This window comes from Mesoplodon mirus, assembly GCF_964341445.2.
Source record: "Mesoplodon mirus genome assembly, chromosome: 8".
NCBI classification, from domain to species: Eukaryota; Metazoa; Chordata; class Mammalia; order Artiodactyla; family Ziphiidae; genus Mesoplodon; species Mesoplodon mirus.
The window spans coordinates 85503406-85517139 of NC_138984.1; the positions used below are offsets into that span (position 1 = coordinate 85503406).

A 13734-nucleotide genomic window follows, 5' to 3' on the forward strand; every position below is an offset into this window, starting at 1 on the left:
TACCTGGGGAGGCTCCGAGCTGGATGAGGACACTGAAGTGAATAGGAGATGGAGTCCTCTGGGGTCTGAGTGTTCCCCCCTCGTCTCTGCCTCCTTTGCTTTCACGACAATCCTGGCTCAGTAGAGAGCCAGCAAGGGCACGACCCAGAACGCGGTTTCGCTCAAGGAGGCATCGTGGGGTCGTAGAGCTGGAGGAACCGCGGGGAGAGCAATTGAGGCAAAGACACTGCTCTTGTCTTCTCGAAGATATGGTAGTGGAGGAGAAGAAAGGGAGGGAGAAGCGCTCAGCGAGGCAGAATTCTTCATAGAAATTCTCTCTTGCCTCGCCTTACCCGACACTCTGCCTATTTCAAAAAAATAGAGCGTGTTGAGAACGGTCTGGGTTACTCATAGGGCTCTTTCTTTCTTTTTCTTTCTTTCTCTTGCTTTCTTTCTCTTCCTTCCTTCCTTTCTTTCTTTTTTTTTTTTTTTCTGGGCGCAAACCCGTGATCTGGATTTATAATCGCCCTATAAAGCTCCAGAGGCGGTCAGGCACCTACAAGGAGCCCCACCGCTCTGCCGAGCTGCCCCCGCAAGCAGCGGCCTCGTGATTCCCCTGCTGAGCCGGTCCCCGCCTCCCCACACTGCCTCCGCCTCCCCCGAAGCCAAGAAGCCGCCTCTTCGGATTGCTCTCTTCTCTTCCTGGAGCTCCCGTGCGGGACGGTGCTAGCGAAACAGAGGCGGCAGCTGGAGGTGACGCCGGGCAGATTACGCCTGTGGCAGAGCCGGGCCGAGCCGGGAGGATTGCTGGGCGCTACGCAGAAGAGCGACCGGAGCGCCCGGCTTGCTGGCTCCCAACCTAGGTGGGTAAGCGCGCGGCCGCCTGTACCTTCCCAGTGCCCAGCCGCGACTGTTAGCTGGGTCCTCTTCACCCGCGGTTTCTTGACCAATCCCCACCCCAGTGTCTGCCATCTACCCTCCCGAGCCGAGTGCGTCCCACCCGCCCCAATCCTGGCTCTCCGTTCCTGCGCGGCGCAGAGACCTCAGCCTTCGCAATCATCCTATCCATCAGCGAGATTCATGCCCCGGGGACGCACAGAGTCTGAGGCTCGCGCAGAAGTGGAGCGAGAGCGATTTCCCCCTCCGCTACCCGGCTGCGAGCGCCGGTCTCACCAACGGGCTCCTGGCCAGCAGCAGCTGAAGGCGCGATTCAGAGCGGTAACCTGTTACTTCCCCAGAAGCCCCGGCCTCCCCGCTGCCTGCTCTGCTGTGCGAGTGCGCGCGCGGAGCTAGATGCGGAGTCCTATGCAGGGTGTGGAGGCCGTGGCCGGCGGGCGCTACTCTGCAGGCTCTTAGATGTACCCAGATTCGCCCGCACTCTCTGTCCCCTGGCCTTCGGAAGCCATCGCACCAGCGCCGAGCGCGGAGCAGGGGCGCCGCGCACCTATCTTTGTCTGCCGCCTCTCGCGCGCTGGGCGCAAGTTCGTTTCCCCGGTGACGTTCCCCTTTCTTGCCTCTCTCACCCTCTCCGGGTCTGTACAGCGAGAAATCCGGGGACCTCAGAGAGTTGGGTGGAGAGGAAATACAGAAACAAGGATGGTGCCCCGTTCTTGGCTTCGAGATGACTCAAAGCGGGTGGGGCGAGAGGGAGACAAGCGAGGTTCCGACTCGCTGCTTTCTCGCTGTCTGGACTACAAGGTGACTGTATTTCTACCCCAGCCAAGTCCGAGGGAGAACGTAAAGACATGGACCCTTCTTTCCCTCTCACCTTGTCTCACCAAAGTCCCCGGTCCCCGGAGCAGTTAGCCTCCTTCTTTCCAGGGAATCAGCCAGACACAACAAGGGGAACCAGACACCGAACCAGACGTGCCCGCCCCGTGCGCCCTCCTCCCCCCAACACCCGCCTGCCCGCCCGCCCGCCGGCTGCTGAGAGCCCAATAGTGCTTATCGCGGCTAGGCTGGAAAACCGCGCACTGAGCCTCCCTAGCCCTCCTAGCCCAGTCCCCCGCACCCGCAAGACCTGCACTGGCCTTGGGCTCCTCTAGTCTCAACGCTGCGCTCCAGGTCGCCCCGCCGCGCCGCCAGACTGGAGAGCCGCCCCGGGCTACGTTGCGGGCGCCCGAGTCCCCAGCTCGCGCGCACGTCTCTTCCTCCCCGCGTCCCCAGCCCGGCGCACCCCGACCCAGCCCGCTGGCTGCCGTTCCTCTAGCCTCTCTCTCCCGAGCCTGGACTTCAGCGGGAGCGTCCACGCCCCCGACCGCTCAATCGTCTCCCGCGCGCCGGACCCCTGAATCCCTCCCCGTACAGCTCTCGCTTCTCTTTGCAGCCTGTTCCTAAGCCCGGCCGGCCGAGGACCCCGGACAGCAGAGGACAGGGGACAACCGAGCAGATGGCGTCTTCGACCCCTTCTTCGTCCGCAACCTCCTCGAACGCGGGAGCGGACCCCAATACTACCAACCTGCGCCCCACAAGTAGGTCCTGCTCCAGTTTCCTATCAAATGGACTGCGGGGAAGATGGGGGCGCTGGGACGTGAGGAGGCTGCGCTGGCTGAAAGGGAAGGGGGAGCGCGGAGATGATGGAGGCTAGAAAGAAATGGGGCCCTGACCCAGGTCCCGACCAAAGGTCGTTCGACTGCCAGGGATGCTAGGCGATTCCAGGGCGCTAAGGCAGTGGGAACCACGCAGGGCCGGAGCGGCGACGAGAGGCTTCGCTGTGGGGGAAGGACGCGCGGCGAGAGTGTTGTTTTTGTTGTGTTGTGTGTGGTTTCTTTGCTAGGTGGGACGACGGGGGTCAGCGCAAGGGGCGGTGTGAGGAGCTGGGAGTCTCAACGGGAATAGAGAGTCTTCTGTCTTCGGCTTTCGTTGAGCCGAGATCTGACCCCTCCCCCCCTCCTTTACCCCTGCGTTGTGCTCGAAGTCTGTAATCAGCGGAAATTTCGACGTTAATTGCAGCTTTTAGAAAACTCGGGGTCCCTAATTGCTCCAAATTTGCGTCGAGCTATTGACGAGTGAGGAAGAAGCCAGGGGCGAGAAAAGAGCATAAAATGGTTTGAGATTAAGCCTCGACATTTTAGACAATTAATTACATTTCAGAGACAAAAAAAAAAAAAAAAGCGGGCAGCATCCTGAGTGACAAGAAGTGGGGAACCAGGAAGAGTCCAGAAGGTTTGCCAGGGCGGGAGGAGAGAGCAGCCCTCTCTTTTCTCCAGGGCAGGAGACCTGTCAGCAATGAACACCTCTCGAAGAGAGAGGAAGAAAAGGGGAACCAGATAGAAGCGGCTGGGGAGGTGTATGCTTCCCCAACCCTAGCTCCGTGCGACTCCTCAACCCATTTCCAGAATCTGTCTTTAATTCGGATTGATTTCCAGCACCTTTGTAGAGGTGTGGAGATGAGGGAATTGTTTTCCTTTTTCCACTTTGGATGGAAATGCGCTCCCTCCAAATCCATGAGCTCCAGATAGTAACGGCCCCAGAATTTCTATATAAAAGGGCTTAGGGATGGCATTGTGGTTAGAAGGAGGCTCATTGCTTCGCTTTTATAGCACTTTCTATAAGCTTGAGAAAACATCAGTTGTTCCCATCAACGAAGGTTGGCGCGGGGGGTGGGGGGTATCGGGTAAGCCCTCTATCCAACCCCTAGGTGCTGCCCTTGGCTTCCCGGCTGGAGGCCTTCTCTTAAATTCTTAGGCGGCGTTCCAGTTCCCTTTGCAGCTCCCTCTCCCCGCCCCCGAGGCAAGCTACAATTACCCACACAACAAAGAGGAGCTCAGGAGAGCCGCCAGCCTTGGTGGCGCGAGAGCCGGGCACTGGCTACCAGAGCTGGTCGGAACAGGCCAAGAGAAACGGGAGGCCTGCGCGCCTTTGTCTGTTGCTCTGGCCCCGATGGATTTCTTTTCCAGTTCTCTCCACATTTCCTGCCCCTTTCTTTGCTGTCTGGCAGGGGTGGGCGGCCGTTGTGTTCACCCACCCTCGAGTCCTGCACCCCTACTGCGCCCCTACTTCCCAGAGGCAGCCAGCAGCGGAGTTCATGTGCCCAACCGCGGGTCCCAGACCCAGCAGAGGAGCTGACCCGAGTTCGCTCATGGCCGGGCGCGCCCGGAATTTGCCAGGGCGGAGGGAAGATAGCCGAGAACTGGGCCCAGGAAGAGCATGCAGCACCTGTCCTGAGAACGCCGCCGCCGGCCCCGACAGCCCAGCCGCCGTCAGCATTCTAGGCTGTGTGCGCACGCCTGGCTCTCTACCCATCCTTGCCCTCCTTTGCAGACACATCCTCGCCCGCCCAGCTGGCTCTGCTTCTCTGCCCCGCCAGGGTCTCCTGGGAGGTGGCGTTGCTCAATTCGCACAACCTTACTCGACCTCTTGCTCCGGCGATGCCTCCTCCTTGTTCTCAGCCACTCGGTTTTCCCTACTCTGGCTACGTCAAAGGATCTCTCTCACTTCCTCTTCCCATCTCTCTTTCCCTTTCTTTCACTGCAATCCCCAACTCTAAAAGGCAGTGCCATGGGTCTGAACTCCAACGCCACAGCTGAGTGACCTTGGAAAACTCTCCTAGCCTCTCTGAGCTTCAGTGTTTTTATTTGTAAAGTGAGTCTTAGATTAACACTCCTCTTGCTTCATAGGGTTATGAGAATTAGGTGAGATGGCGTTTAAAATGAAAGCACTCTATCGGATGAAAATAGCTCTTTACCTGCCAGGCATTTTTATTCGGGTTTAGCTTTCGCACCGATTTACTACTGTCTGTTGCAGGAACTCCATCTGTGACACGCTCTCTCTTTGACGTCGGGCTAGTTCTTCTCCCCTCTGGGGCTCTGTTGTGCCTCGGGTTTAATGGATGTCACTCTCCTTATCGCAGCAAACACTCGCGCCCGGCTGAAGGCACCGGCCCGGATGGGGTGGGGGATGGGAGTGATTGGAGGCGCCTTGCTATGAGGAATCCGAGGGGAATTTCAGGCTAGGCCCACTACACCGGCTCGCATGCAGGCTCTGCAGGCACCCCCGTGCTTCCGGCTGGAAGTTGAACCCCGAGGGCAGGATAGACACTGAGGAGTTTGAGAACACGGCAGCGCCTGAATCCGCGATTCAGACCTGGAGAAAAAGTGTGATTCCCTTCGCCTTCGCCTGCTCCAGATCCGAGACGTCCGAGGGAAGGGTTAATGAGGGGCAGGTTGGGAAGAGGGGGCAGGGGATGAGACCCGAGGCACACTATTGTCTTGCCGACTCCCCGGTCCCACTGAAGAGCGGCCATGCCAGCCCGACCATCTAGTCAAATACTATTTTTCACTCAATTAATTCCTGAACTCTTCCGCGACCCCATTTCATGCCAGTTTATTTTAAGCTGCCACTCGGCTGGAGACCCGCCAAGAAATTATGAGACGTGTTGGTCCCAGATGTCTCTGTGTTCCCTTTCCCAACCGCTGTGGTCGCCCTTCGAGTCTGCGGGGCGGAGACCAAGGGACAGGGCCTGCGAGTGGGTGTTGGGCTACTCGAGGAGCCGGGCCTGGCCCTTTGCACCTGCGGTCAGCCCTGTCCCACTCCGACCCCGCCTCGGCGGCTACCTCATCGTGGTCGCTGGGAGGCCGGGCGGGGCGCTGGGTGCGTGGCCTCTCAGAGACACTGTTTTGTACCTGAGGTCGGAGCAGGAAGGGACTGTGGTGGGGTCTCGGGGGGCACGAGTCTCCCTGTCGGCCCAAAGATCTGGCTCTTAGCTCCTTTCGGGAAAGAGCTTTTTAATGAGGCACACTGGCGAAGACCTGCCCCTACCCTCCCCAGAAAACCTTTGCCCTCGACCGGGTGCTGGACTGTCCGAGCCTCACTGATCGCACGTCTCTTGGTTTCTAGCGTATGACACCTGGTGCGGCGTGGCCCATGGATGCACCAGAAAACTGGGGCTGAAGATCTGTGGTAAGTGAAAGGGCCGGCTGGGGCCCCAAAGGGGCTGCGAGGCGAGCGGGCTTTACGGGTTTGGGAGAGTGGGACGTACGCGGAAGGGAATCCTGGCTCTTGGGTCTGTTTTCTAGTGTCTAGAGCCCCTACGCCCGGCAGAGACGCTCCTCTACTGGCCTTGACCTTCCTCTGCCCTCTCCTGACGTGCCCCCGAGGGACCTTTTCCGATGGGGGGCCCTGGGCTACTTGAGACCTCGGGGCTCCCCTAGCTGGGCGCGAGCACAGCGCCTCCGCGCGACAGCCCCGCTCATCTTGCCCGGCGCTTTGGCTGTTCTGACCCATGCGCTCGGCCTACGCGACGCGAAGGCGGCATAAAAATGTCCGGGTTTACTGGAGAGCAGGCCCAAGGCAAGACATCCGCCTTAGACGGTAGCTGACGCATCGTATTCCTTCCCTCTCCACCATCGCGCGTTCAAAGTGGCTTCCTTGGCTGGATATTTTTGCCCGAGATGTCAAAACGGATTCAGATTTCGTTCTTTAAGGCCTTGGAGGCCAAGAGAAAGGATTGCCTGCAGCCCTCGGTGGCCTGCCTGGAGGAGGTGCGGGCGGTGCAAGCTAGAGGGTTTGCGGAGCTTGCCCTTGAAGGAGAGGAGGGAAGGGAAAGGGGGCAGAGGGGGCGTGGGGCTGCAAGACGGAAAGGGGGTATCGGGCACGATTTGCTAGAGAGGAAGGAAAATAGATCTGGGAGCTGGACGGAAGAACTGCTCTCCGGAGACGTAAGGATCTAAAATGAAAACGCCCAAGGGGTGTAATTTTTTTTTTTTTAAGGAAAAAGGGAGATTTGTTCGAAGGGACACAGCTGAGTGGCTCCGGCTGAACAATGAGAACTTGCTTTCCTTGCTACATTTCACCGTCTAAAATTTCTAGCCTTATCGGGCCAGAAAATACGGACGTCCTCGGTCAGGGGGTGGAGAGGCGGGGTAAGATTAACGAGGGGCTTATTAAAAGGCCATCCGTCAGCTGCTGCGCGCTGGAGATAGTGGCGGCGCAGGCGTAGGCACGCACGCTCAGCCCCGGGAGCGCCCGAGAGTGGGCCGGCGAGCCGGTGGTCTCCGGGCCTGATCTTCCCAGCTGCCCTGCATTCCGGGGCCCCAGGGAGGCGAGAGTTTGTGGCCGGAGCGAGAGGAGTTACTTAGCAGCTTTTGGGAGACACCCTCCCTTCCCCGCCTTGCGGCGCGGCGTCCTCCCTGCGTTTCTGGGGCTCTGTCCCCTGATACCAGAAGCAGCTTTACGGTGAGGAAGGGTTGCTCGACTCCAGGACCTAGCCGTTTTACAGGGAAAGCCCAGCCCTGCGGCGGGGAGGCCCCGGCGTTTGGCCCTCTCCCCAGCACGCTAGGCCCGCGGGGCGAGGCCTGGGCCGCGTCCCCGCGCGGGGGCAGCTGGCGGCAGCCGAGCTTTGTTCTATAAATAGCCCCCTTCTCCCGCCGCCATTCTCGGCTTAATGGGCCGTTTCGCGCCAGGTCCCTTCGGCGGCCGCGGCGCTCGGCTTCAGCAGCCGTCATTGTCATGCAGCCGGGCAAGCAGAACTGAGCGAGCCCTGGGCGCCCTCCACGGTCTAGGACAGGGTTGGGGGAGGCTTGGGGTGAGGGCTGCTTTCCTCGCGGTCCTAGGCCTGCCTAGCCAGCGGCCTTCATCCATCCCCATCCCCGCTTCCCGGCCTCGGCCCTGGGCGGTGCCCCCTGCTGCCCCGACTGCAGACCCTCAGGGTCTGGGGAGAAGAGAAGGTCTAAACGCCGCTTCGGGGACACACCCGAAGTGACCCGAAAAGGTAAAGGGGCAGGAGCATCCCTGGGTCCGGGAATAGATGTTCAGGCACAGGGGTACGGGAATTGGGGAATAGAGGTTTGCATCAGCTTCCCCTGAGGGAGAGCTTTTGGGCATTTGGGGGCTACCATCCTCAGGGAGTTTCTTTTCTGTTTTTACCCACCTCCCCAACATTAATTTCAGGAAAGTTGAAACCCCTGTGACAGGAGAGGGCTGGTAGTGTGTTGAGGGGAAATTGCCTTCTGCTAATACACATGCTTTGGGGGCCACAGGTTAGGAGGATTTACAGTAGGTTTGATTCTGAAAGGAAACAAAACAACAGGAGGATTTGTTTTCCATACTTTGCGTCAGCTCTGGCTTTCCATTTTAGTCTAGTTACCGGAGGCAAAGTGCAGTCTTTGGTTTTGACTTTAATCCACAGACCCCTCCCCTCCTCCACACACAGATTCCCCCACTCCCTTCATCCCAGACCTTCACGGGCTTGAAAGGTGCCCTCTTGACCTGACACTCCAGGTTGGTTTGGCCTTTCACCTTAAGAGAGTTGAGGGACTAATGGTCATCTTCTCACTTCAAGATCCATTGCCCTGGGGGACCCATCCATTGCCCTTGCCAAGATTCCACCCCACCTCCTCTCCTACCCCCTCTCCTGGATCCCCCCGCCTCCCCCCACCCCGCAGGAAGACAAAGCTGCAAGGAAGGCCCCTGGTCTCGCCAGTGGAACCCTTAGCTCCGGAGGCAGAATCCCGTGGGAAAGCAGTCAGCCAGAAGAAACCCAGGGTCTTGCCAAGAGGTAGAGAGCCGGGTGGCCACAGGCATGATAGCATGACCTAAATCGAAGGAGATGCAGGGAGCCCTAAGTTCTGGGCTCTGCTAACTTCCCAGTGTGTCCTTGGGCCTCAGTCACTTCTCTATTCAGAGGTCCCAGACTGGCTGCCAGTTACAGACCCTGAGCTGTTTTATTTAACCCATGCAGTGTGTGTGTTTGTGTGTGTGTTTAATTTTGTGTCAGTCACCAACTTTTAAATATACATTTCAAATATTCTGTATATATTATGGCTCTCTTGAAATTAAAAAAAAAAGTTTGAGGTGGGGGAGAGATCTGGCAGGGTACTTATAGCCCAGAAAAATCAGGAAAAGAGCCCCTTCCTCTAGGGAGATGCAACTCCATGCTACAGCTTAGTGAGAGACAGCAAGGGGGTTGGGCTTCAAGCCTCACTTGCGCCCTTGGCCAGGTGCCCTTATGCCAGGCTCAGTTTGAAACCCCACTTGGAAACAACCAGCTTGAACCAGGTGCTCTAATTCCTCACACCTCCCCCGCCTCACGGGGCTGATTAGGCCTTTGAGTTTGGGGGCAGCTGTGAGGACCAGCAGCAGGATCGCCCCTCGGCTCATAGGTGGAAGCTAGCCAGGGTGCTACGACCGGGCCAAAGCTTACCGCAGCTTCGGCTCCCCCCCGCTTGCCTCTTTGCCTCTTAAGAATGTTCAGCTAACTTACCTTAAACTAGGTCCTTATAGCTGAGGTATAGAGCAAAAGGGAGTACAGTCTGCTTTAGTCTCAGGGACATCTACTTCCAGGACCCCTTGCTAGCCAGGGAGGTCATCAAAGCACTGACCTCAGTGTCATCCACCACCTCATTATCCTTGGAGAAGCATACGAACCTCCAGAGCCTCTCAGAGCCCAGAGAGGCCCGGCTCCTTGACCTTATTTTTGAGGCTCCCAATATTTTAGAAAACAAATACCTTCCAAAAAAGTGATATTCCAAAAATAATATCCATTAAGTGTTTATATTAGCAAATTAATGGTTTTTAACACAAATTATAATGCAATATAAGTGTGCTTTGCATAGGATAATTATAAGATGTATAGAAAACACTAATTCCTTGTGCACTCCAGGAAGTGTGGTCCAGGAATGGGATGCAGGTTTAAAGTGGCGTAATTGGCATCTTTCATTCCTATCAGGACACCTCTGGGAGTGCCTGTGAGAAGAACTCCTTTGGAGATAATATCCAAAGCCCACATGCGGGTCCTAGGTCCTTTCCCACCTAGGAAAGGAGTTGCTAAGGGGTTTCAAGGCAGAGACTTTCCCAGGGAGTGAGTCAAAACCAACCAGAGGTCAGAGACCTAAAGAGCAGGAGTTCAGCTAGGCGAGAGCTCACCTCCATTAGGGCACGTGGACTTGGTCTTTTCAGCCTGCCTGAAACAAATTCCACTGCTGCCTGTTTGGGTGGAGGCGGGCAGCCTCACTCAGGAGCCAGGTGATACTGCGTCCCTCTGGCAAATGAGCGCTAGCTTCTCCTGTTGGACTCTGGGGATTTGGAGGAGGAATTCAGAAAGTAGGGGCAGAGGTGACGGGGAGGATGCACCCCCCCATCTTTATACCCAAGTGTGGAGCTCTGTTATAGTGTATTTCCCCCCTTCTGATGTCCTTTAGAGCTTTAGTGATAAGTTTTAAAGGTGCTGGGAACAATGAAAGGCCTGGTGCCTCTGCCTTCCTATTCTTCCCTCCAAAAATAGACCCTGCTTCTGTGTGTGGGAGGATTCTAATCACTGCAACTTTCCCCCTGCATCCCTCCTTCCTCCACCCCTCACCGCTGAATTGCAGTCCTGGGGAAGTAAAGCTGAATTCCCCAGATTAACTTGCCTCTCATCCAACCTCCCGGGACTTTCCTCCAAGCCTGCCTTGTGACGTATGTGACTCCCCAAGGATCTTGGTATCTACAAATACAGCTTTGGGGTCACCAAGAAGCTTAGAACTTTCTTCCTCTTTTCAGGGTGTTGCATTTCAGACTAAGATTGAGGCTGAATTGGAGGAGATGCTAAGGGAAGGAGCAGGTCTGCAGGTCCCGAGCCCCAGAAGGGACAGGTGGAGGTACTGAGAGAGGAAGTGTGCTCCTGGTAGGCAGAGCCTCAGCCCTTTCAGCTCAGCCTGCTTCTGGGTTTGCCACTGGTAGTGTTTGCACTGCTCACCTCAGGCAGGAGAGATTTCCACTCCTTCTGAGGGGCAGCGGGGAGGTGCTTTGACTCCCACCCTGGGCTCAGAGTTCACCTCTGGGGAGTTCTTGGATGGCTGTCTAGCTTTATTACATTGTTGGTCACCATCTGCCAGTCTGCAAGCTCCTGGAGAAGAGGGGATCTGTCTCATTTATCTTTATCTGTCCCTGGTCCTAAAGGCTTAGTAAAGTCCTTTTCCACAGTAGGTGCTCCCTAAGTATTTATGGAATTAAATGTCACCACACATAACATTTTAGGCTTTCTTGTCTCTTTCTCCAATACCTTTATTTAAGGAGAGGGGGTGGTACAGGGAGAGCTGCCCTTCCGTTTTGGGTCAGAAAAATTAAACTTATATTCAACCCTGGTAGCATTTACCTGGTGTCCAAGGAAAGCATCTTCCCCAATCCTCAGTGCTGGTCCTCACCCCCTCCTCCCTCTGGTTGCACAGCCCATAAACCCAGAGCTGGCAGCATCCTCTCCGTTTGTGTCCCTTCCCTTAAAACCCCATCCTGGGGCTGGTTACTGGAGTGGAAGCTGTCCAATTGACTTAATTCTGCGTTCACTGTCATGTTCAGAGAGGAGAATGGGCTTCACTTACTGTTTTTCTCTCTTGCATGACTGGGTCTGTGCCACTGACGACGCTTAGCACTGCCCCCTCCCCGCCTGGAGGAGAGCAGTGCCGGAGCGCTTACGTATAAAACAGACACTCAGCTTCTATTCAGGAAAAGTGAGAACCCTGCTTGGAGAGTCGACCTGGGTCAGCAGCTGACCCTCCGAGGCTGGGAGTTTTTGGTGCCCTTCCTCTGACCCAGCTTCTTGTGTGACAGGCTTCTTGCAAAGGACCAACAGCCTGGAAGAGAAGAGCAGGCTTGTGAGCGCCTTCAAGGAGAGGCAGTCCTCCAAGAATCTGCTTTCCTGTGAAAACAGCGACAGGGATGGCCGCTTCCAGCGCACAGAGACCGACTTCTCCAACCTGTTTGCTCGAGGTAGTCCCCACCCCCAGCCCTAGTGCTGTCCAGTAGGTTGCTTATTGGAGTTTCTTTACTTTTTCCTGAAATCTTGCTTCTTTTACAAAAAAAAGTCATTATTCTCTCTGAACCATCATGAAACTGCTTTCCCAACATTTGAATATAATATACTCCCTCCTTCCCTATTGCCCAGGTATCCATCATTTGAAAGCTGGATGAGGGCAATCAGTTAAACAGCCAACTCTAAAGATACTTGCAGGGACAAATACACAGTCATAGAATCTCAGAATCCAAAGAAATCTTTCATATAAGAAAATCCAGCTATTCCCTCCATAGCATTTATCCTCCAAGGGTGGTGCCCACAACAACAAAATCACCCTATGGGAAGCTGTGTAGCTGGGCCTCATGACCAAGTGCTGTCCTGAAGGTCATTTTCCTTTTGAAGGTCTTTCACTCATTACCACTGCCCCTACAGCAGTGGTCTCAGGAGGTGCTTTCCTAGTCTTTCCCGACCAGCTCAAAGGTAAACCCACCTCCCTTCCCCTTCCGTGAACTCCCCACAAGCCATGGAGGCCAAACCAGAACAGTATACAAGATTCACTAAACCTTGGAGAGGTTATCCAAATCTTGGAGAGATAATCCAAAGAATAGACACAGAGCATCATATACAGCCAGTCTGTTCTTGAGCTATGGCTGACAAATTCAGTTGGGGCCCCCTACAGCTTTCCCCCCCGGCTACCCCCCAGCCTGACTCTACCTAACAGAGGCCGGAACCCAGAGTCACCTTCTGGCATCCCAGAGGCCAAGCCCTAAAAGGTAAGGTCAAGAGAGGAGCAGGAGTTCCCTCTCCCACCTTCCTGAGCCCCACTTTCCAGTTCTAGTTTTCTGTCCAAGGACAACATAAAGAACCATCCTCTTCGGTGTGACCTCAGCCTCTACCCACAGAAGCCTCACCCGCCACCAGCAACAGATCAAGCACATCATAACACCAAACCGAAAGCCCAGTATCTGAGCCAGATGTACAGAAGCGCACCTGGTACTAGGGGAGCAAGACAGATGCCCTATCCATCACACTCCTGACGGGTGCCCAAATGGATAGCTGCAGGGGCAGGCTGCTCGTGGCTTCTCAAAGCATTTCATTTGTGAGCAGCCTAACTATCAGAAACTCTGTGAACCCCCAGAGAATATATGCAGCACTTCTGTGTATACGCCAATGTACATTGTTCTGGGGAGATGGTACATCAGATTCTCAATGCATGCATATCCTGGAAGAAAATCAGTCCTATAAAGATAACGGATATTAGGGATTTCTAAGCTGACTGAGGAAATCTGGATACGAGTCAGGTGATAACCACTCATGGGCTTCCCACCCCCCAGATCTGCTTCCGGCCAAGAATGGGGAGGAGCAAACTGTCCAGTTCCTGCTGGAGGTGGTAGACATACTCCTCAACTACGTCCGCAAGACGTTCGATCGCTCCACCAAGGTGCTGGACTTCCACCACCCGCACCAGCTGCTGGAAGGCATGGAGGGCTTCAACCTGGAACTCTCTGACCACCCTGAGTCCCTGGAGCAGATCCTGGTTGACTGCAGAGACACCCTGAAATATGGCGTCCGTACAGGTAAGGGTGAGAGCCAGGTGGACACACAGTGGCAACCTTGGCCTGTGTCAGACCTTTGCCAGTTGGCAGGATGTCAAAGTCATGTTGAAGGAGAAACACAAACCCAGGTGAAGGAAGGCAGCAAAGCGCTCCATGACCTCAGAACCACCAGACACAGTGACAAAATCCCATCATTATTTATTGTAAAAATATATTTAAAAGATACAGATACATGGTGCTGTGTCAAGTTCTGTATCAAGAGTTTTAATTCTTGGTTTGAGGCTATTCACAACCTAAAGAGAGCAGAATGATCCATTCTCTACTTCTTTTCTTGCTTCCATTTTCACGCCTACTTCATTCTGATAAATCCAACCCTTGCCTGTCCCTGAAACTGGGGAGAATTGGGCCCATTTCCTTTTCTTTCTGTACTAGTTTCCTAGGGCTGCCACAGCAGATTACCACAAACTGGGTGACTTAAGACAACAGAAA

General features: G+C 55.4%; 1 protein-coding gene across 2 annotated transcripts in view; it reads left to right on the forward strand.

The window, feature by feature from the left end:
* Positions 1-2368: 2368 nt before the first annotated feature.
* Positions 2369-13734, forward strand: part of GAD1 (glutamate decarboxylase 1) — a gene marked incomplete at both ends in the record, with an annotated part of 39107 nt that continues 27741 nt past the window's right edge. For both annotated transcript variants that reach the window (XM_082630618.1, XM_082630619.1), the window contains 4 exons: positions 2369-2450; positions 5818-5880; positions 11506-11664; positions 13024-13266. In XM_082630618.1, the coding sequence (XP_082486744.1) occupies positions 2369-2450; positions 5818-5880; positions 11506-11664; positions 13024-13266 (547 nt within the window). The remainder of the gene's footprint in view (positions 2451-5817; positions 5881-11505; positions 11665-13023; positions 13267-13734) is intronic.